Genomic DNA, 25,425 nt, shown 5'->3' with positions numbered 1-25,425 from the left:
GATGTTACTGAGTCACGTGTTGTGTAGGATAGACTGGTGTTATTTAGCCCTTATCCATAGGCTACTAATGATTTCAAATCAATTTGCATAGTTAAGACCTCCTTATTTCTAGAAACACCACTGAACAAATTTTATTGCAATGTGAATTACTCACATTGGGAGTTAATTTTTTTTAGTTGTCTCTAATTGATTTTTAATTGGGCTGAGATCAAGTGAGCACTGAGTAATGCACTTTTGATCAGCAGATGGTCCTGTGTTTGATTTCATTTTCTCTTTTGTAAGACCCTTGAAACGGTAACGGTTGTGATGATGTGAGCACCAGGTGCAGGATGTTGATTAATGAAGGTGGTGTACCACACCAAACATAATTACTGTAATATTGTAGATAACAGCCTATGGTGGCACTTTTAAATACCGTAGGAGCTCTGATGCTGATGATTAGTAATGTACTGTAGATGAGAATACGATTGGTAAATGATTGGTGTATATTCGCAAAGGACGCACGGTGTTGCATTTCATAAACATATCGGTGCGTAGCACTTGAAGAGGTAATATCTATTACTTAGTGTTGATTATTATATGTAATGGTGTGATTTCGCTTCCCCCTGTAATCATGTAGCAGGTGTTTAAAATCAGAAGTTTAAAGGCTATAGAGAGCTAATACAAGCTTAGTATATTCAAGTAAATTTAAAACTTTTGTACGTTTTCTTAAGTAAAGAAATTTCTACTCCTACTTAAGTATAAGATTTGTTTACTTTGTCCACCACTGATTAAATGTAACTTTAGATGAATAAAAAAAGTTCTAAAGTAAAGTTTTAAAAATGGACTTGTTAATAAATCGGTGTTGGCTTTGGGAAATTGCTGTGTTAAAAGTGAAATAAAATGCTTTAGGACGTGGTTTTATTTGGAAAATAAGCAACTTCAGAGATTAAAATATTAAACTTTAGTGGTAATTCCATCCAATTTTATTTTCTTCCTTTTTTTACTTACATTATTTAGCAGACGCCCTTATCCAGAAAAAAATTATATTTTTATCTCATTACACATCTGAGCATTTGAGGATTAAGGGCCTTGCTCAAGGGCCCCAACTTGGTGGTCGTAGGGTTTGAACCTGGGACCTTTTTTTAGGTCAGTGCCCTAACCACTAAACTCCCCCTGAGCCAGTTTAAACTGGATTAATAGGTACTGTAATTAGTGTTATTACATACATCCCTTTTATTGTTTGGAATCTCATTTAAAAACTAAATGTATAATAATGGCACTAAAATAATAAAAATTGACTAAAATATTTTAACTAAAAGCAGTAAGCAAACTAAACTCAAAAAAATGATTTTTAAATACTTTATTGTTTAAGAAGAATCATTAGACATAAATGATACTAAAACTATCTGTTTCCATGAAGAGATAAACCTTGTAAGGTTGAAGCTAACGATGCATTTATTTAATCAGCTTTACACATTTCACAGTGTAGTCAGACCAGACAAGTGAGAGTGAACAAAGCTGGAGGTGGTGTGGTGTTTATTTAATGAGTTTTACATTAGCCGGCTACTTTAAATAGCAGCAATCTGGATTCCCTCAGGCCCAGTGCTGGTTTGATCAGATAAATGGCTCCTGGGTTCCTTAGATACAAACAACACAAGCATTAATATTGTAAACAGTTCTTCCCTCACTGCTACAGGTGGCCTTTTAATAAGGAAATTTACTTAAGTCTCACTCGAGTGAACATACATAAACAGCTGGAATGGCAGATTTTACTCCTTGTTGTAAATTATTATATTTCAGTATTCACAGTGAAAAGATCACAAAAAAAATGTCATGCCAAGAGAATGTATTTTAAACGTCCTACACATTATATTTTTCATTAAATTTTAATATGATCTTTAGGGTCCTAATGAAAAGTTTGTATTATACGTTAGTTGAAAATTCAAAAGGATTGTGTAAAAAAACCACTACTTTTACCTGGTAAAAACTAGCTCTGTTCTCAGCAACCTGTTTCAATACATGCTAATTTAAATGCTCATGACCTCTGCTGAGCCCGCCCCCCCCCCCCCCGTTCTGTGGGGCGTGACACGTCGGGTATAGCGACGGAAGTGTAGTCCAGTGCGGGCAATGCTTTGGACTGCATTACCCACAAAGCATTGCCACAACGCAGTGCTTTGTGGGTAATGCAGTCCAAACTGGAAAACTATGGATTATAGAGCCCGAGTCTGTTTTCTTCAGTCGTTTTTGGTTTGATTTAAGTACGGAACCTACGCGGAAGTTTGTAATATCGCCTGACAACGCAGAAATTAAAAGAATGGACATGCATCGACCCGTTTGTCTTTCTCATCACTGCATGGGCATGAATTAACGGGCTGTTGCGCTGCCGCGAGCAACAACAACAACAAAAGCGGAGAAACTTACAGAGAGAGATCCGGACGCGATGTGTTTACTGATGTGTTTACATGACTTCTTAATCTTCGACAGACATCGTTATAAACCATCTAACGTTACAAAGGTAAGCATAATATAGTTTTCCGACTACGTACACAGTTTGCAACTAGACAACCACCTTAATGCATTGTTTATTATAAACGGGCGATTAGGGATTATATAGAGACGCATGTACATAGAGAAGAAGCCATAACCATGTTCTATGAGAGTATAAGTTAACTTACACTCCGCATTCATCGTGATTATTAGAAAAGGCGATCTGCAAAGAGTCATAGTAAAATAAATCACACTCACCGAGCCTGGTGAAGATGAAGCAGGAACACGAAGCGTTAGTACAGATCCGATTTTTAGGAGCAGCTTCCTAGTAAAACCTGCTTTATATTGACCCGCGTTTATAAAGCAGTCTGGTGAAAAATGAGTAGTGCAAACATGAACGCATTTAGGTAAATCGGCGGGGACGTTAGCTTTAAAAACTAAATTCAGCCACTGCGTCCTCAGTGGCTCAGATACCTAACCCTAGGTAGGTACCCTAGGTCACTAACCCTAGGTAGTGAATGACGACTGCTGTGTTCGCTATTACACCCAACAACTGTACACAACACTCGCTTAGGCGTCATTTTGCTCCAGCGGCGAAAAAACAATGGCCGACAGCGTCTTCTCACTCGGGGCTGGTCTTTGCTAAAACACCAGTGTCAATCAACTTGTGTAGGAACGCCCTCTTGTGGTGTGGCGTCACAAGGCAAGGCTTTTGCGATTGGCCTAATTTCAGAAGGGGGATGTTACTGTAATAAACGAAAAGAAAACCACTGGGCGGCTCTTTATCATCGTAGAGTGGTTGTGTACGCACTCTCCTAACACACAGTTTAGTCCAAACAGCTTAAAATAGTGCATGTAGTGCTGTATGACCCTTTTAAACACAAGTTGAAGAGACGTCATCATTGTAAACTTGTAATTACTAGTATTGCTGTCATTGTTACCCTTGTTTTATCTCGGTTCTGAATTACTGCTGGATAAACTGGGTTAACATGACAGTGTCGTTTATGCACCAGTTAATTCCATTCGAGTGATCTGATTGGATGACAGACATTCCATGAGTGGCGATAATAGAGCGTAACAGCACTGGGCTGTTTAACTCTTATACATATAACTCCATTGTGACAGGTGTTCACACAATTGTTTAGTGCCCTACACTAAACCTCGGTCTCCAGCATTCGTCAAAATACTATGGGTCGGTACGGTCTGCAGTAATCTCATAACCAGAAAACACATTTCATAACATTCTCATCTTAAAGCACACTTTGTCACCTTAGGGATTTCTTCTAGATCATTCTGAAATGTCTCTGACCCTTTTTTGTTGTTCTGATTATGGGTCAAGCCGGCTACAAAGTTAACTAACTTCTAACACAAGGCAGAATCCCAAATCCCTCTCTAACCCCTCATCAAGGGCACTACTTACATATAGTGTGTGGTATAAGTGATCATACACCCTAGTGCACTAAAGCTTCATTTACCTTTTTTTGGACCACGGAACCAATAAGTGGAAATACTCTCATCACCTTTTGGCTACATAGTACCGGTAAGAATTTAAAACTACTTTCACCTATAGTTTTATTGTAGTTACTCTAACTGTCGGTCGCCAGCTCTACCAGTCGCAGTTAATTCGTTCCACCAGTTGCAAAAAGATAAGAGTTGGCGAAGCAAAATAACTGGTTAAATAAGCAAACCAATCATAATCTGTCGACAATAATAAAAAGTGTTGGTGAAACTACAGTATTGTATAAAAGCAATGTCTCACTCAAGGTCGTGCTGTTGTACTGAATATCATCACGGCTTCTCTGCTCAGGCTACGTCCAACTGCATATTCGGCACAACAGCACTCCCTCCTACATAATATAGCTGAAGTACAGCTAGAGGACAAACACTTGTCAGTTTTGGCCATGTACTCAATTTTTTTAAGACTGTTGCATGCTTAAGAGTCTAGGATTATGATCACATGAATAATATATCTGGCATAATATATCAGTGAGGCATTCTATCATCTCGTTCTATCTCCTGCCATCACAAACAAAGGACTAGGGATTGTTGCGCATAATCATATTTTCCAAAATGTACTAAACTTAATCGAGTTAAGATTGTGGTTAAGGTATTCGGGAAGTCAGCATGCCTTTTCTTTCTTTTTTTTTCTTTTTTGTCTAAATAAAACTTGTTGTCTTAAGCCTTGTTGTTTCCTGTGTATCTGTATCATACAGGATGTATTTCAAACTGTTTTTTAAAGCAGGACTGAATCGACGTTGGCTGAAGTGACGGAGTTGTTGCCTCAGGTTGTGGAGAGGTGCTGAAGTCTAGAACCTGACATTGTTGACCAGTTTACCCGCATCTGCTTGGAAACACAGTTGGGTGAGGCATGCACGATCTTGCCTGGGTTAGATTCTGTTTGACGGAGCATTTCCTGTTTGTTAGCATGATTGGCATGTAGGTTAATAGGGTTCAATGAGGAACACGCCACTGCTGTCATCCAGCTGTATCTCAGGATCATTTCAACCATCATGCACTACTACGGCTCTTCCCCAAAGACTTAAATCATAAAAAGTTTAATATTGTTTGATATTGTATTTGCGTTACCGCATGTAACATCTATCACTGTGCCTGTGTATGTAATATATGGAGGAAAATAAGCAACAGACCCGTGAAGCATCTCTCTCTTCAAACACATGCGCTGTCCTTGAGCTGTTGTGGTGACATTTTCGGAGAAATGTTCAGCTGGATATAGATCTGAAGTGCGCAAACACACAAAAAGAAGGGTCCCTCGAGCCGCCTGCACCTGGCAACCGAGAGCAAAGTGACAGCAACGTCCCTGTGAATGCTAAATCAAAGGCACGGCGGTTGGTTAGGCATGCTAATGCGGACTGGACGTAATCTCTCAGACATACATTTTTTATTAATGCTGTGCTGGCTTCCATGCCATATGCAGTTATAAGACAAAACAATGTAAAATGCAGAATTCTTATGTCACCTACGGCATGATGGTTTGTGTTTGTTAGTTTATGGCAGTATCACTTCATTTTCATCAGCATAAGTAGTTTAAAATGAAACACACAGTTTAATGTATAGAATGTATTGTCAAAGGTTTCACTTCTCATCGTTTCGCTTCCCATGTCAGCACTTACAGAAAGGAAAAAACATCCATCTCAGCTACTGCTCGGCGTCATGTGTGTGATCTCTCACTCTGGATCTCTTACCTCCGTCACCCTCTCTTCCTTTCCAAGTGATTCCACTTTTAATTAAAGTGTGATTTAATTAAAGTGTAAGTGAAAGACGGCATGATGTGACGTATTTGAGTTTAACCTGATGATTAGGTGTCCAAGCACTGAAGGTGCAGGAGTTACACGTACAGTATAGCTGGGCAGACCTACTGTAGGTACAGTATAGTTCCCCGTTTTTTAAAAAAAACGATGACAATTGTGATCGATTCACTATCTTTGATGAATCCTGACCCTTATGTAATGAGTCAGCCAAAAAAATCTTGACACACTTCACAAACAGAAAAATAGTATGATGTTTATTATAGTAATATAATATCAATAATATTATCATTTATATCAATATACTGTTAAACATAAAGCATTAAATTTATTATTATAATATTTATACGTTTTTCTTTTCCTGAAGTGTGTATACTGTACTTATTTTTTTGGCTGACTTTGCCGTCTTTGTACACCAAAGTTCTCAAAAGTTGTTCTCAATTATTTTACTTTATCTTCCTCTTTACATATGGGTAGATGGAGGGGAGGGTTAATAAGAAGGCCGGATTTCCGGATTTCACATAAACACGTTTTTAAAAACTCTACATCGCCATCTGGAATGAACAAAAATGTGTACGTGTTAAATGTGCGGAAAGAAGATGTGAGATTGTGTTTATTAAGTAGAAATTTCAATTGCACACTCATAACTGCAGTTTAAAAAATGTACAGCGCCATCTGTTGAATTATGAGATAAACTAATGATTTTTTTCAAGGTCGATTTTTTTGTTTTCTATTTAAATTTAGTAGCATATCTTCTCTTACCGTAGGCCAGTTGTGAGAAAACAAAGCCTATATGTTACCTTAAGCTCGGCCAAATACACCTGTGAAAAAAATCATTAAAATGAGTTCAGTATTTTTTACGTGATGCGTGCACAAACAAACAGACAGGCAAAAATTCCAAAGACCATCTTGATGTGTTCTATTACTCATCTTACGTCCCTCAAAATTATTATTATTTTTTAAGGAAATTTCTTTAATGTCTAGACGCGTCAACTTTACAGTTTTTATTATACGTATAGATTAGCCTTAGCGAGGATAGCCTTCACCATCTCCAGTTGATGGTTGTAGCCTTGATAGCTGCATGATGCGAGAGTGCACTGATGGTGGGTGAGAATCGGTAACAACTGAATTAGGGGAGAAAATCAGAATAATTAGTAGAAAAATTTTGATTTAAAAAGAAAAAGTAACAATGTGTATTAGATTAATTTAATTTTATTTAATTTTATTTTATTTTATTTTTTTTAATTTATTTTTTATTTACTTTTTATTTATTTATTTTTTATTAAAAAAGGCAGGGTACTTCGTATAAGTCAGTGTTGTTTTACTTCTTGAATACCAAACACTATCTGTTTTTTTAGGACAGAGAAAACTTTTTTAGAGTTTCTTGTTCGAGAGGTCAAATCTTGGTCTTACTTGGAATATAATTTCAGATATAAACAGCGATTTCTTGCACGTCTGAAATTCATAAGAAATTCACAGAAACAGATTAAATATCCCTCTGTGTAAATCATACATCATTAAAGTCATGCAGAGGGAACATTATCAAGACACAGGAGGACAATAGGAACGGTAGCACCTGCGATCAGAACTGAGCCAAAAGGAGTGAGAACATTTTTCACATAAAATAAATAAATAAATTATTCGTGCTACAGCACTGTATGGTTTGCCTTGCATAGTTATTAAATTTCTGTAAAGGCAGGCAGACATGGTCACTAATCTCATTACAGAGGCATTTAAACAAACTTGAGCAAATCTTTCTTCATTAAGACGCATCTAAGAATCATTGTCTCATTTCTTACGTCAGGTCTTTCTCCTCAGATCGATATAGAGGAAACTGCAGACTGAATTCTGTTGACGTCCTGGCTATATACAGTAAGCCCGACAACCTTCTCTGTTGCATTATGGGATTTTAGAAATGCTGACGATTGTCTACACTTAGCCTTTAGAAATGATTATAAAATAGCAAGTGTTGCCAACTTGTACTGGTGAATATGATGTACGTACATTTGGTTTCTAGAGTTTCATTAATACCATCCTAGACAGACATTATTTCAGAGTAGGGTGTCCCTATTATTTTGCCGTGACGTCTGGACAGTGGCGCAGGGAAAAGCAAAAAAAAAAAAAAGTTAAGTCTGAGATAGAGACAAAAAAAATATGCCAGTTCACACTAATGTTGAAACAACATTATAATATAGTTGTAACAGTGTTGCAATGGCGTCGCCCATCAGAACAACATCTGATTGACATCATTGTTTTTAAACGTTTGAGTGAATTAAGCACAATGTTGCAAATACAACATCAAAGCAACCAAATTTTTACATTATTTGTAGCATTTATGTCGATTAACCTTCATTCACACAACATTCAACCACGTCCATGGTCTCATAGGTTTTGAACATTGTTTAGATTTCCAATTCCAATGTACCTGTACATTTAAACAGACTAGTACAGTTTACGCGTAGGTAGAGGTCTACCAAAATAAAACTACTATAAACTTATGAGTCTCAAAAGTGCAAGTCTGTATCCAGTTATAGTGGAATGCATAATGCAAACAAATGCACTTTATAAAATGTAACCAGTGGAGAGGTGTGATGGTCAAGGAAGCTTTTTTGTGTCAACCAAAAAAAGCAAGACACAGGAAGTATCCAGGCGGCACGGTGGTGTAGTGGTTAGCATTGCCACCTCGCACCTTCAGGGGCCGGGTTCGATTCCCGTCTCTGAGGTTGCATGTTCTCCCCGTACTTGGTGGGTTTCCTTTGGGTACTCTGGTTTCCTCACACAGTCCAAAGACATGCAGACTAGTCTAATTTGCAAGTTGCCTGTAGTGTGTGAATGAGCATGCGTGTGTGCCCTGTGATGGATTGGCACCCTGTCCAGGGTGTACCCCGCCTCGTGCCCTGGGTCTCCTGGGGTACACACCAGGCCCCCAAAACCCTGTATACACAAGGTTTGATGTTGATTAAGTAATAATTATTGCGGTAAATACGATAAATTTTACATCATACAACAATCTAAATCTTGAGATCTATAGATATAAATCCAAAGGACAGAAAATACTCAGTTCAATCTTCCCTTAAATTTGAGAATAAATCCTACATCATCTCAAGCCTATTTTACACTGTGTGCTTTCTCCGGTCATTTTACGAGTAACGTGTGATAACGTGTTCTCCATGTCAGATTAAATGATTACAATAACTACTAAATTCCTCCACAGAAATAGTTCCAGGTCGTTATGTGAATTATCTAGCGATGCACCTGGAATCTGTAATTCATCCTATTTCTTTGTCCCTCATTGTCTTGTCATGATTTAACTGTGATGAGATGTGATCAGAGACACATTTTGTCTGCTTCCTCAATTCAAATTCAACCTGCTCTTCTTTCAAATTGCCCCTACCATGTTTGTAGCTGTCCCGAGAGTTGTGTTTAATCATATCCCGACCTCATTTTGGTAGATTTGGGATAGAAGTCTGATAGCGGCACCGAGAGTCTGAGAGGTTAGAACCAGAACCAGCTTCATAGGCGCCTGTTTTCAGGGATATTGAGCCTCTCACTCTGTTGTGATCTCCAAATATCAGGTCATTTGAGCAATAATGCTGGTGTCACCTATCGTTCCCTTCAATAAACAAAGCAATCAAACATTGGCGCTGTCCAGTTAAGCCTTGTCTAAAGGAAAATAACACGCCTGTCTTTCAGGTTTCAAAATTAATCTTCTTCGAGAGCATAATCCTGAGTTACTCGACGTGACGTTCGTTGGCTTCAGGTTGCACAAGCTGGAATGTTTTCATAGTCAGAGCTGAATTTCTCAGAGTTCAGAGAACGCAAGCTGAATCCAAACAGACCATCTGAGTTCATTCAATTCGATCTTCATTTACTGTAGTAATCCATTGCTTCAAATCGCTTGTGACTTACAGTATTCAGTGCCTGATCTCAACCTTGATGCTGTAGATTTGCCCCCTATTCAAGTCAAGTCACGCAAGTGGCGTTTTATCGCTACCAGCTGGTACAACACATAAAAAAATGACGTTTCTCCAGGAACATGGTGCTCCATAAAACAACACAGGGTTACATCAGACTACCAGAATAAAATTAAATAACGGCAAAAGACATACGTAAGGTGGACATAAACACCACAAGATGGTACAATTATTACTAAGGCAGTAGAATTACTATAAAAGGAGGACAGAGCAATGCTGACCAGTACGTAGTGCAAAAAAGTGAATTCTCTCACTCACTCATTGTTTATTGCACTTTGTACGGGGTCACAGGGGGCCTGGAGCCTATTCCAGTAGACTTAGGCCATGAGGCGGGGTACACCCTGGACCTGGTATTAATCTATTGCAGGGCACACACACACATACACACACACTACAGGCAATTTGTGAACGCCAGTTAGACTAATCTGCATGTCCTTGGACTGTTGGAATTGAACCCTCGACCCTAGAGATTCAAAGCAACAATGCTAACCACTATTCCAAAATGTTACAGTAAAAAATATTATTACATAATAAGCATAATAATAAAAATGATGTTTGCTGTAATTATAAAGACTTTCCTGTGTTCATCCCATATCTGACCTGATCCCTTAATCTGAGCACACTGAAAGTTCTTCCGACACACTTACTGTAAGTACTCTTAACCTTTTCTCTTTTACACCTGTATTCTGATATACAGTATGATCCAGTGTCACATAGAACAGAATGGGTTTCTTTGAGTTAAGTTCCTTTAAAGGTTTATTTCAAAGAATGAAAGTTTTTTTTTTCATTCTGACACGCCTATTTAAAATGAATGAAGAATAAACTTTCTCCCTGATTCCTGTCAAGCTGCTTTGTGTCAATGGATAATTTTTACAATTACTTTGCAATTAACATTTTAATAGTAATTTAAAATCAAGTCCAGCAAATCAGTAGAGCAGCTTGGTTTTATAGTGGACCATTTTCTTTAAAACCGAGGACTGTAAGTTCTTCTAGAGACTCTTCTCTTTTCTGATTTTCTGCCTCCTTTTTTGTTCTTTTCCAGTCTGGCCAGTGACTCTATTTTAAACTTTAATGGTGTCACCAGGAAAAAAAATAGTCTATTTTATTTTTGACTATAAAAAACAAACTCACCATACTTTTTTTAAAATCAAAAAACAGTTCACATGTTTGCTAAAGGTAAAAGTGCGTTTTTGTGCAATATTTACAATTAAACAAATAAATGTTCTTTATAAAAATGTTGTAAAAACATACACTATATTTGCTCGCTTGCTTTCAGAGTTTTTTTCCAATTCTTAATCCATGGGGTTAAATATGATGTTGGCCCCAATATGACCCTTTGCAGCTATAAGAGCTTCAACTCTTCTGTGAAGGCTTATCACAAGGTCTAGGAGTGTGTTTATGGGAATTTTTGACCACTCTTCCAGAAGCATATTTGTGAGGTCAGACACTGATGATGTTGGACGATAAGGCCTGTCTCGCGCTCTTATTCATCCCACATGTGTTCTATCAGGTTGAGATCAGGACTCTGTGCAGGCCAATCAAGTTCTTCCACAACAAACTCCCTCATCCGTGTCTTTTATGGACCGCGCTTTGTGCACTGGTGCGCAGTCATGTTGGAACTGGTGTGGGGTTGTTTTTCAGGATTTGGGCACAACCCCTTCCATGTCCAACATGACTGCACCAGGTCCATAGGGAAATGGATAAGGCAAGACTCCTGACCTCAACCTCTTCAACAGAAGAGTTTGAGCTGTTATAGCTGTGAAGGGGGCGGGGCCAACATCATATTAAACCCCTATGGATTAAGAATGTTATCTTACTCAAGTTCATATGCATGTGAAGGCAGGCAAGCGAATACTTTTGGCAATATAGTGTAGAAAAACGTAACAAAAAATCTTTAGATGTATGTAATTGTAGTCCAGATGTATTAGATTTAATCAGATTTGCTTTAGAAGGTTGGAAAAGCATTGCAATGGGTTACTGGATTTACAAATATGTCTTAAATATAAATAAATAGAAAGTCAGTAGAATATTTGAGAGGCTTGGACGTTACATTGGTACACTGTGATCAGTGATACAGTATGATTTAATTCTAACTTTTCAGACAGGAGTCTTCGAACTACTGATAAAATACTGCTTACTGTCCCATGTTCACAATTAAAACATTAAGGTAACCTGATCTTCTCAGTAGCTGTCCATATGGCATAGTAAGGACTGCACATTTTAATTTTACCAACTTGAAATGAAAACATAGATTAATTTTAATTTTATTTAACAAAAAGTATCACAGCACTGTCGCCTTGCACCTCCAGGGTCTGGGTTCGATTCCCGGCTCTGTGTGCATGTTCTCCCTGTGCTTGGAGGGTTTCCTCCGGGTACTCCGGAGTCCAAAGACAGGTAGGTTAGGCCACTTGGGGGGCTGTAAAGGCAAGAGAGAGAGAGAGAGAGACACACACACACACACACACACTTTTGCCTTTACAGCCCCCCTACCACCCCCTCCTCCTCTCGGCTTCCCACACAAACACACACGCACACACACACATACACACTCTCTGCCTTACACAGAGACAGCTCTGTCCCGATTTTTTTCACGATCTTTACCCTCTATCGAGACTTCATTTGCTTTATACGCGCGCACATACACGTGCACTGTAAACACGCTTACAAACACAAAACAAATGTTTTACACACACGTGATCACAGTGTTATAGCAAACAGTACACGTGTGCACAGATGTTGATTATACCAGTAAGAGACAAGCACTAAGACCCAGCAGGGGAGACGATTACCTATTCCGCAGCACAAGAAAGAGAAAAAAACGTTGGCTCAGTTGTAATCACGTGACGCTTGAACAAGAAGCGCATGCGTGATATATGATACTTGATGCTCGTAAACTTGATGCTCGTAAACCAATGCTCCTTTTTCAAGTTGAAAATTATTAAAAATCATTGCTCGTCTTGCGGAACACTCGTAAACTGTGTTACTCAAAATCCGAGGTTCCACTGTAAAATGAAATGTAATATGGAATCGGGACACTTTGGTAGTCCCTGGTTATTTTCATGCCCGTAATTAGTCACTTTAATTAAAGGATATACTGTTTCATTTAATTTATTGTTCTTTACTATGTTTTGTTTTATGGTACCGATGTTTTGTGCATTAATTTTTTATTATTATCTGACCTCTGATTGTCAGGCCACCGGCAGTGGTAATAAAGGAGAAACATGTCACAAGTATAGTGGAAAAGAACTGCAACTCCCAGCATGCACACTCCGGCTCTTCCCGGATTTTTTGATTTGGGATTTTGAATTTGCCCTAGTTAACGGTGTTTGTAGATCGACCGACCCCTGTCTGTTTTAGTGGCTTGCGTCTATTTACTGTATGATCATGTTTTCTTCGATGCAAGTAAACCACTTCTCTTACCTGCAATTACAGTATGTCCGCTGTGCCATTCCTATCACTGATATTCTTCTGTTTCTGCCTCACCTGACCTCCTGTCTGTTTCCTCACTAAATCTTTGAATTATCCTTTGGACTGGTTGCCTTTTAAAACACTCAGTAAAGCTTTTACTGCACTTGCATTCTGTATCAAGCTCCTTTTTAACAATGTGTCTTTTAAATTTCAATTTAGCTCAGCTGTACAGCACTTTAATCAGACAGTACAACACAATAGACCTCATGCAAGGAGCAAAATACAGACAACATTTCTCTTTTTTTTGATCGTATCCATGATGTTACTCTTATTTTGTTTGTACCCATTCATTTCCGGGATTCACCAATGTTTTCTTATTTTTGTTCTTCTCTTAGGTAAGAGAAAATTTTATCATTTTAATGTCTGCAAACTGTTTATCTGATCCACAGCATCATTGTTTTAAAAATGGAGAAGCATGCTTTATATATTATATTTTTGATTATTATATGTGGAATTATAACGATTGAATTGTTTAACTCATGGGTTAAAGAGATACTATTGGGCAATTGATCTCAATGATCACTATGAAACCCTCGGATGCTTGCATTCATTCGGCTTACGAACACCAGTGTTCACGCTCCAGACCAGGCATCACTTAATGGTGGACCGAGTGACAGTTCTTGCTGATTTTGATGCTTTTCTGATAAATGAGAATAATGAATAAATCAGTAATCTTTATCTCAAAGTGGGTGTGGCTATAGGCATCACTCAACAGAGCCAATCAACACCATAGTAAACCATGTATGTGGAAAAAACAAAAAAAAAAAGCACAACAGAACAGGGCTCACTCCATCCACAATAGTGTTAATTTCGTCAACAAAAATAAACGTTGACGGAAATAGAGACGAGACTAAAATGTTACTAAATAAAAACTAATAAAACATCTGTCTTGATTTTTGTCAACATTTAATTTTGTCACCATCCACTATCATAAGGTGTTTATTTATTAAACCCCAAACTCACTGCGAGCGACTGGCCGATGTTCCGCGAGATTCCACAGGGTCCGCGAGCTTTTGTGCGGAAAGATTGGAAACGTAGTAAATACACCAAAACTTGCGGTGAATCGCATTATGACACCAGCAGCAGTGTTTCCCGGGTCACAGCACACGGTGTATCAGGGGTAGTTTCACCCAGTTTTACAGCCTCTTTGTGGTAATTGTTTTGTTACATGTGATTTATTTTATTTTATAGTTAACCTGTTGCCAACCCCATTGAGCTAACAGGCTAGTAAATGATTGTGTTTATGCTAAAAAGTGAATTTCCAGATTGAATTATACTGTATAACAGCATTTTTCATAATACTTAATGCTTCTTCTCTCCCGATCCATGCTTTGTTTTTTTGTTAATATGCATAAACATTTAGATTTTTATTAGATAAAAAGAAACACATTTGCTTAAAACCATTAAACCTCCTTTTATGTCCGTAGTGTCCGTAACATTTTAAAAATCTCTCAACAAAATCTTATTAGTTCTTCATATGAAACCTTATTTAGATTTCACATAAAAAGACATAAACCTGAAGAAGTGATTTATTGTAAAATACAAAATTGTTAAGATATTGCAATATGAATTTGACATGGTTACGGACACTACAGAGTTTTGTGGGGAAAAATCCATAAATTTGCACAGAATGCATTCATCTAAGCAACACTTTTTTACAGGTCGTATGCTTTAGAAGCTTACACAATTTAAGAATCAATTTTTAAAGAGAGACAGTATAACGCTGAAAAATGGCCTTGGGGGGCAAAAAGTTAGCAACTTGAAATTTTTAGGGAAGCAAGATTGGTCACTTTTATGTTTCGTTATGAAACACATTTTTTTTATATTATATGTATAACATTAAAAAATAATAAATCAGCACCAAGACTGTGTTTTGGCCGACTGTTTATCTTGCATGCAAAGTACTTACATTTCACTCCTGCTGTAGTTTTTCTTTGTCCTGTTTCCTTCAATAGTCTTTCTCTCTCTCTCTCTCTCTGATTTGCAAACAGCACGACATGCACCTGCCCTTATGTAGATTTTATAGGACATTACCTACAGTATGTTAATTACATGCAAAGCTTATACTAATCATAAGCACCTTCAATGTAAGATCAAACAGGAATTCAGCGTTCAGCTCACCTGGATAAGAGCAGATTTGGGATTTTTAAGATCTTTTGGTGCTTCTGGCGTTTTTCCAAAAAAATTAAGAGAAAAAATTTGAGAGATATTTAAGGAAGTGTTGCTGCGGAAGGCTCTGTGTCAGTGTACAGTACATTTCAGGGTGCTGCGTGCTCAGGAACTTGGTATGATTTTATGCATTGTGTGTTTGATATATGAGAACTTTTCATCTTGCACATGTTTGAAGTAATGGACTGGTGTGTTTTCACTGTTTTGTTGCTGTATTTATTCCTGTTAAGTCTTTTCCTCTGTTTATATTCTGGTTAGTTAACTATTTTGTTTGCGCCACGGCCGTTCCCTTCATGACGCAGAACAGTTTAACATACACTAAACAGTGCCTTGCAAAGGTATTCATACCCCTTAAACTTTTCCACATTTTGTCATGTTACAACTACAAACGTAATTCTATTTTATTGGGATAAACCAATATAAATGGGTACATAATTGTGAAGTGGAAGGAAAATGACAAAAGGCTAAAACATTTTTTACAAATAAAAATCTGGAAATTGTACCATGCATGTATTCAGCCCTCTTTACTCTTCACTCAACCCCTAACTGAAATCCAGTGGAACCAGTTGCCTTCAGAAGTCACCTAATAAGTCTTTTAGAGTTCACCTGTGTGTAATTTAATCTCAGTATAAATACAGCTCTCACAGGTTTGTTAGAGAACATTAGTGAACAAGCAGCATCATAAAGCTCAAGGAACCTGTCCGATCAAGCCTACCAAGCCATGACCGTCCACCTAAACTGACAGGCCAGGCAAAGAAAGCATTAATCAGAGAAGGAGCAGAAAGGCCCACAGTAACTCTGGAGGAGCTGCAGAGATCCACAGCTCAGGTGAGAGAATCTGTCCACTCGTGCGCTCCAGAAATCTGGGCCTGTCTCCACAAGGCTTCTTAAGCCTAAAAGTTGCTCCTAGTGATGAAATTCTAAGAAAATTCTTAGAATTATGTCATTTTCTTAGAATTATGACATTTTCTTAGAATTTCCCCTTAAATTTAGAACTAAATCTTAGTTAAGATAAAAATGATTCACGAAACATTTTAGCCCTAAAAATAGCTCCTAAGGTAAAAATTGTTAAAAGTCGAGAGGAGGTCTTTTAAGAGGTCTAAGAGTTTTTATAGCCGAGGACAAAATGGAGGAAAGAATTAATATTCTCCAAACACTAAAAGTAAAGCTAAAAGTAAACACTGCTCTTCTGACCAATTTGGTTTTCTTGTTGTTTTACTTCCTTCCATCTCTCTTGGATTGTTGGCTACATACCATCCAAAAAGTTAAGCCTGAACCCTTGGTGGGTTTCCTCCGAGTACTCCGGTTTCCTCCCACAGTCCAAAGACATGTAGGTTAGGTTAATTGATGGTCCTAAAATGCCTGGAGTATGTAAGTGTGTGTAAGTGTGTGTGCCCTGCGATGTATTGGTGACCTGTCCAGGGTGCACCCCGCCTCGTGCCCTAAGTCTTCTGGGATAGGCTCCAGGTCCCCCGCGATCCTGAATACAGGATAAAGCGGTAATGATGATGAGTGAGAATGAGTGTCTGTTCTATTATCATATGGTGTATTTTTCACAAAGAGCGCATTTCAAGACCTTTACAGAGGTCAGAGATTATTATTGGTTTTTATTAACCAATCACAGTCCTTGACTTGCTGCATCATCCCTAGCAATGGGGTCAACCACACGTCCTCACTAAGATAAAGGGTTTTGTACTTTTTAGACTTGCTCTGAGAAGTTTCCTAAATAACTTTTTGTCTAGGAATCCCAGCTAGGACTTTTTAAGCTAAAATAAGAGCTCTCTAAGAGAATTCTTTAAAGCCCTGGTCTTTATGGTAGAGTTGCAAGAAAAAAACATTGTTAAAACAAAGCCATTAAAAAGCCTTGTTTGCAGTTCCACATGGTTTGTTAAAAAAATCCCCCAATAGAACACATTTACGTGCGTAGTTGTAACGTGACAAAATGTGGGCATATTGAGGGGTATCAATACTTTTGAGAAGCACTGTCTGCCGCTTTGACTGGTAAATCTTATCTACGCTTTTATCACTGCACACTGAGAAAGGAAATCACCAAATTAATGTGGAATCCATGTAAAATCAGAAGGGAGAAATAGAGCTGGTCTCGGGGGACAAGAGATATAAACCGAGAGAAATAAACTCAGGGCCATAAACTTGGCTACTGACAACGTGCTATCATTTTTTTTTATTAGTAAACTAAAAATGTGATTTTTTTTTTATGTGCTTACTTCTCAGTTTCGAACGAACTGACCATGATATTAATTTTTTCCTATTTTGCAAACTATACTGATTCCTTCTTCCCCCATCTTTGTGCAGATTAATACCATGTAATTTATGTTGATTTCAGTTCCACTACAAGAGGAAGTGTTACAACCTCAATGTTTTGCGGCATCTCGAGTGTTGCCCTTCCCACGGTCACACAGTTGAGTAACGTGTAATGTTATGTAATGACGTGTGGTGTGAAATTCTTCAACCTTCTGCATTTCTAACGATTCAACACAAACACTTAAACACAGTTTTAGATCATGGCAAGGGTCAGAAGTGCCTGTGCCAACAGGGACGAGTTACATTTATCGGATTAAAATCAGTAATCATTACATCATTTCACTTGTACAAAGGCCGTTCAACTCAAACCGGGAATAACAGAACACAGTTCTGAGTGTAAAAACTCGCTTTATTTCTTCGCTACACTAATGAGTTCCACTTGTGCTAGGACACCATCTCAGCTGCCCAAAGACATGATCGGACTGCCTGCTTGAAACAGGGAACTCCTTTAACGGCCCAAACATGTGGAAATGGCTTGGAGCGTGGTCAGGGCTGTATGGGGGACGTGGCAATACTGTAACTCCCAGCCGAGCTGCTGTGATGTTTAAATGATGGTCTGTATACGGTAGTTCACAGACATGTGCGTCTCCTTTGCAATTGACAGCAAGTTATCCGTTAATTTTTAACATCAAGGGTTCCACCCTTGGATGCCTGGATGGTCATTCACAGACATATTCTTTAAAACATTTGCACCAGTCAAGGTCTCATCATTGTACTGTGCTCGAAGTGTTCTGTACATGTCAATTGGTTTTCCGCTCATCACAAGAACGCTCATTACAAATCCCAGGTTGACTTGAACCCCCTTGTAATCAGTGTAACAGCAGGGTTCTCCCATAAGAGTTATATTCAGATTGCTAAATACTCCGGCTTGTACCTGTATGTGTGGACCAGATGTTCCACTGTTCCCGGGAGCAGCCGAAAGACCAACAACAACAATACCCATGGAAGTTTTTTTTTCTTAAAAAGGGGGAACAAGCTGGAACCCGAGTTGGGCTGATGAGTGGAAACCAAAGTGAGAAACGAATTTCTTCATTTTTATGAACTTCTTTTCCACTCCGTTGCTATAGGGTTAATGTCCAAGTAGAAATGTGAAGTGTACTGTAGAGTCCCCTTAAAACGTTGCTGTTAGTAACGCAGTCAGTTTAAGAGAATTGTTTTACAGCTTTTCAATTATTTCAAGTTCTTTCCTAAATGTAATTCGATTTTCACATTCTGATGCCCCCATGGGACAGATTGTCGTGCGTGTCGCTGCACTATTGAAACGGATTAATTCGGTAGCCGAAGACTCACCCCATAATCGATTCTACAGACAACTCAACAAAGTCTGCCTCGATTAAACAATCAATTGCTCGTCCACATGGTGAGGAACAGGCTTACGCATCAATTCCCCCCCCCCACACACACACATCAATACTTGTGCACACACGCCTGGTCGGGCAATTACAGCATCCCTGAATTGACAAGATCTAAATTAGTATAGGTGGGACCTCAGCATCCAATTCGGAGTGTCTCTTTGAAACACTGGCTGATGGACAGTTCGGCCTTCTCAACGGCTCGTATTCATGGACTCCTGAAAACCTTGTTTGTCTTGTTGCTTTTCCAATAGCGTGCTACATCACAGGTCTTTGCTTAATCCCAATCCAAGGGTTAGGAGTCTGGGTGGAATGGGAGCAAATAGGCAGATGTTCCTCTAGAAGTTTCAGTGATTTAACTTGATTACACACATCCTGGTCTTAAACTAACTAATCCATTTCTCATGAAGCCAGTACAGAGAGCGTTGGTAAATTGTAGAACAAGCCTGACCCTGAATGTTCTCTCTCCTGGTTAACTTTGTGATGTTTTTAGGAAACTCCATTAACAAGTTCTCTAGATAGTGCACTTTAATGTTTGTGTTCTGACACCTTTCTATCAGAACCAGCATTAACCTTTTCAGCAATTCGAGCACTTGGATCGGACTACACAGACCAGACTTTACTCCTCGTGTATATCAGTGTGCCTTGTTCACCCATCACCCTGTCACTGGTTTAATGGTTTTCCTTGCATGGATCACTTTTGGTATGTCCTGACCACTGCAGACCGGGAACATCCGGGAACAACAAGATCCTGCAGTTTTGGAGTTGGCACAGTTTGGCCAATGCTTGCCCATTTTTCCGCTTCCAACGCATCAACTTCTTGGACAAAATGTTCACTTGCTGCCTAATATATCCCACCCATTTTCAGGTGCCACTCTAATAAAATGTTGTAACATTTGTGTTAAAAACCAACTGAAGAGATTTTGGACTTCTACTCATTATTGCACACATGCACGCATGGGCGTCTTTTTTATAAAACATTTTCAAAAAATGAAAAGTCCTTTTTTTGGACTTTCTAACTATCACTAGCACTTTTCCTGCATTTGGGAGGCATTATGTATTTCCGTGTTTAAAAAAGTCATATTAATGGTTATGTCTGCTACACCCTGTCCTCCAATCAGGATTTCTGAACTCTGTTATATACGGACGTACAGTATAAATGTGGTTGGTTGATGCTCAATTAGGCATTAAATATAGTTTTTTGGTTTTCATAATCTTTCACAATTAACATCAATAAAAGAGAGGAGTTTTGTGCCAGATTACAAACTGTACGTTTTGACAGTGTACTGTACTGTACGTGTATCATGGGCACGTCTTAAATCGACCACTGGACAGAATTTAATGTCCATTGCACCATGTCATAAAGATTACAGTGATGTGTTCTTGCTGCAGCACCAGTTACAAATTAAAGCAGAATGATAGACAACGTCCAGCTTTTTTAGATGGAATGAAGATGCATGCATATTTATTATAATCTAATACTGATAGGAAAGTGCTTAGTACTAATCACCTTCTGGCACTGAAGGGAAAGCATTTTTTTAAACAGTAATAAAAACCTAATTTAGGACGAAGCTTTCTCAATATACTTTCCATATGGACTCCAAATGACAACTTGTCATCAAGCCAGATTCCAAGATATTTGTAAGAAATTACCCTTTCTAGCTGTGTGCCATCGAATGTTAAAAGAGTATAAACATAAAGGAAGAGCATGAGTGAGTAAAAATCATAGATTTAGTTTTTTTGGCATTTAACACCTTTTTTAATTTGAGAAGGATCACCTGTAAAGAGCTGAAAGCATGCTGTAAGGAATCCATTGCTACGTGCAATGATGATGCAGTCGGATAGAGTATTGTGTCGTCGGCATATAAATGGGTTTTTGCTGCGTCTAAACCCATGCACATATTATTCATGTAAATGGAGAATACTATACTAAAACAATACTATTATTGATGCAATATTGCATATTTCTTTGAGACAAACACAACTGCAGGCAGGTTTATCTATTGAGAAAGAACTGAGGTGGATTTATAGCATTTTGCAAAATTCATAATGATCTTAAAAAAACAATTTTGACATTAAGGTTTGGTTATTTGCCTAACTGTATCACTATTGAGTTCACAGTTTTTTATTCTAATAGTAATAACTATTTTCTGAAGTAACTGTAAGTGGCGCTAGCCGTGGCAGAACTCGGGCCTCGAATGAGCCCGTCCCCATGTCTCTATGACGGTGAGATCCACAGTTTGCTTTAGTTTCAAAGTTCCAATGGAAGGTACCATAGCAACATGTGAGCACTTCCTGTTTCAATGCGGAGTAACTTTACCATATAATATATCAATGGAGCAAATTTGGGCAGCCCTTGCGCCGCAGGTGTACACCTTATACCTCCTTGCGGAGTGTGTTCTGACACGGCTTGCCAGTTTCTTCAAGTGTGTAAAATTTCATATTTCTACAAAATTCTTGCTCTGTACTAAAATCCATCAAAATTGGTCTCAATCTTAAGTTTAAGGGATTTTTTTTGGGGCGCACATTCTTTAGAAAAGTCATAGCACCACATTTCTGAATAAGCCACACGATTTGATACCGATTTAATGGGTCTATGACAAACGGTATTGTATGGGACTAGTTACACGCCAAAATCTGTCCGGAAGAAGAAATAAAAAACATGTGAGATAATAAAAGCGCCACTAATGATAATAATAATAATAATAATAATAATAACTTAATTGACCACCAATGTTCAATGTGTTCTCTCTTTTTTGTGTGTGTGTGTGTGTGTGTGTGTACAGTGAGATGCTGTGGCCATACTGTAAGGTGCTGCAGGCTGTAAAAGGAAGACGAAGGTTGAGGCGGAGCTCCATGCGGGGGTCACGTCTCAAGCTCTCTTGCTCCTTCTGGTTTGTTCTTTTGTTCGGGGCTGGAGGTTTAATACTCTTCATCCACCTACAGGACCTGTCAGACATGGTGCAGCAGCAGGGACCAGGTCAGTCACTGCCTTCTAACACTAATCACATGCTTTTAACCTGACACTCGAGACAGAGACACACACACACACACACAGAACCAATGGTTGATCTGATGTAGACACTGAGTAAAATAGTGATTACACAGAGTGTCTGTTGTAAAGCGGTGGTGTGGATAAGCTGCTTAAGGCGCGGCTCCCTGCTGTGAACGTTTTCTCTTTAAAAACCCTCCTGATCCAGATTGTCTGGTGAAACTCATTTGTTTCACTGTCGGTTCTGATGTTAACAACTTCGAGATTAAGCCGGATTCTGGGTCAGTTGTGAGTCGCTCCGGTTTGTAAAACAACTGGAAGTGAAGATGTGATACTGATTGATCGGGTAACGGGACTGTGCTGCGTCTCCACTGAGGAATGATGGGAAATCCAGTCACATGGTTCTCTATAGTGATGGGATACCAGTTGAACTTATCAGTTTTCTTAAGCAACATCCTATTCTTAATCCTTATGGTTTAATAAGATGTTTGCCCAACCTTTGCAGCAAATGTTTTACTATGACAGACTTCAAAGTGTACTGTAACAACCACAGCAGCATCCTCATTTCCCCTCTCGTCTCATCAGTATACTAATCACCTGCCTGATCATCTCTCATCAACTACACCTGTTTCTCACTGGTTTATGCCTTAAGTAAGATTCTTTTCTTATGGTTGAATGATTCTTAGGTGGCGGCACGATGGCTTAACGGTTAGCACTGTGGCCTTGTATCTCCAGGTTCCGAGTTCAATTCCAGCCTCGGGTTTGTGTCCATGGAGTTTGCATGTTCTCCCTGTGCTTGGTGGGTCATGCTGTCCAAATTATCTGTTGTGTGTGTGTGTCCTGTGATGGATTGACATCCTGTCCAGAGTGTACCCCGCCTGATGACCTACTGTAAGTCTCCTGGGATAGGCTCCAGGCCCCCCGAGACACTGTATACAGGCAAAGGCGAGTGTGAGTGAGTGATTCTTAGGTCACTGTGTAACTTAATAAACAAAACTGAGCAGGACTGAAAATCTGAGTTAAAAACTTGGCAAAAATAAGAGACAAAATGTCCTTTAGAAAGCATGGAGTCCTGTTCCTCAAGACTACATTAAAAACAGAGGAAGGTCTGTCTCTTTGGGGGGAAAAAATAAAAGGAAATAATGGGGAGTCAAGACTTTTGCACGATGCTGTATATTGTACAAAGGACAGAGTTTTCCAGACTGAAATATTTCTTTTTGCATCTATCTTCAGCCTCTAAGATCATCACACGTTTTAATCCTCAACTGAATTGATTAGACTTTCATCAGCTCCAGCTTTCAGCTCTCTGACGGCTTGATCAAACCCTGACATTCACTATGTGAGCAGATCACACTACTCACACTTCGCTAACAAGATTTTAGACATCTGAATGTTTTCACCGCTGGCTCGTTACGCAACATGGCCCTGGCAGAAAGCAAGAGCAAAAAAGTAAACAAAAATTTCCATATGATTTGGGTGAAATATATTGGTATAAATATGAACCTGAGATGTCAAAGTATGTTGTAAGCAGATTTTTTTTAGAACCTGACAGCAGACAGCGTGCCGTCTTCTCTCTAAGGTAGACAGACGAGAACCCGAGTGAGACGAAGTGAAAGAAGACGCAACGCAGGCAAATCCCATTTTGTCAGCACAGCGGGGAGAAAAGCCGACTCCCGTAATCCCTGACACGCCTTCACACAACAAAGCCTGGGGAAAATAATGGGATGCTCTAATTCTGTTTGTGCATTTGTTTAATTATCCAGAAGACATTGTGGCTGTTTACTCATGCAGAGTGTATGTGTGTGTGTGTGTGTGTGTGCATGTGTGTGTGTGTGCAGGTGTATGGGATGGTTTTGTTACCATTAATAATAATAATAATAATAATAATAATAATAATTATTATTATTATTATTATTGTTGTTGTTGTTGTTGTTATTATTATTATTATTATTATTATTATTAAAAATAGTAATAACAATAATAATAATAATATTATTATATGTGTTTTTTATTTCTTCGAACCTCATTAATTTTCTTAAATTTTTTATTTAGGAATGGTGCAAATTTGTGTGTCTTGCATAACAAGCTAAGAAACAAGATTACACCATAAAAAAGGACATCAAAAGATAAAGCCTAATCCAATAAGCTTCGCTACATCTTTCAAACCTTCTAAGGTTTAAACCTGTGAAAGGTTTCTGATGAAATATTACTAAGCTCCAAACAATGAAATGTTGATGAACTGATGGACGGTGATCCATTTTAAGCCCAATTTCTAAGAGTTGTGTATTAAGCTAGTCTGATAAAAAAATAAAAAAAAAATCATGTGATACTCGATTGAGGAGAATAGACTGTGAGTCCAGAGTGAGTCCTGTCTTTCTGGTTGTCACCGAGGTGTGTGTCTGGGTCAGGTCTCATCTGGAGGGACAAAAGATGAAGCCATAACGAGCTGTCACGTGGTGAAATGTTCCTCTACTGACAGGACGGTGAGGAGACACAGTGCTGCAGTGAATCACTGATCCCAAACTGATAAATCATACATTTAGTGATGGTATGGAAGAGAGTGTGTAATAGCTGTTACTGGGCACACACACACACATGGGTAAATAGAGCGTGACAAGCTGTGCGGTAACAGGACCTCATGGCTGAACGTGGATTATACAATATCAAAAAGAAGTAGTTTTAGGTTAACTTAAAAATTTATTTTATAAATATTAATATTCAATATTAAACTTTTTTGCAGATTTTATTACAATTTTAAACAAACTTAGAACATAATTCACTCCTACCACACAGGATGCTGTGATGTGTGAATAGTTTAGAGCAGGAGTATAGAGGAACTGCAATATATATTGTTTTTTTTTTTATTATTATTATTATTGATTTTGGAGTCAGTGTGGTGATATATTTACCATACAAAAGAAACATGATATATAAATATATAATATATAATATATTATATTTTTCCCCCTATCTCGACTAGATACTTTTTTTTGTGTGGAGTCAAATAATGAGACATGATGGTATTAAAAAGTATATAATATACTGTATATGCACAGTCTGGTGTTGAGACTCTTTTTAAACATTAAAACATTTTAATGGTGCATACATTTTAAAGAAGACTGCACGATTCAATGAGTAAAACTCATGATCCTTGAAAAGTAACAGATCAACGTGACAACTTGCCGAAGAGACGCATCTGTCTGTTGGACTTGCACGCATCATCATTCACTAACATCACTCGCACATTACAGGAACTTGGCTGGGAGCTATCGCCACATCCACCGTACAGTCCTGTCCTCACTCTAAACAGTTTCACATGTTTGGGTCTTTCAAGCGGTTCCTGGGAGGCCAGCATTTCAGATGTGAAGCAGGCAGTCGATCATGGCGCTGGGGTACTGAGAGAACGTTCTAGC

General features: G+C 38.5%; 1 protein-coding gene across 1 annotated transcript in view; it reads left to right on the top strand.

Moving 5' to 3' along the window:
* Positions 1–25,425, top strand: part of LOC128527858 (carbohydrate sulfotransferase 8-like) — a 106,384-nt gene that overhangs the window by 2,180 nt on the left and 78,779 nt on the right. The window contains exon 2 of the mRNA XM_053500484.1: positions 21,807–22,000. Coding sequence (XP_053356459.1) covers positions 21,811–22,000 — 190 coding nt within the window. The 5' untranslated portion in view covers positions 21,807–21,810. The remainder of the gene's footprint in view (positions 1–21,806; positions 22,001–25,425) is intronic.

Source organism: Clarias gariepinus, chromosome 7 (genome assembly GCF_024256425.1).
Source record: "Clarias gariepinus isolate MV-2021 ecotype Netherlands chromosome 7, CGAR_prim_01v2, whole genome shotgun sequence".
Classification (NCBI taxonomy): Eukaryota; Metazoa; Chordata; class Actinopteri; order Siluriformes; family Clariidae; genus Clarias; species Clarias gariepinus.
The sequence above is the reverse complement of the archived record's forward strand: the minus strand, read 5'-3'. Positions and strand labels throughout refer to the sequence as shown.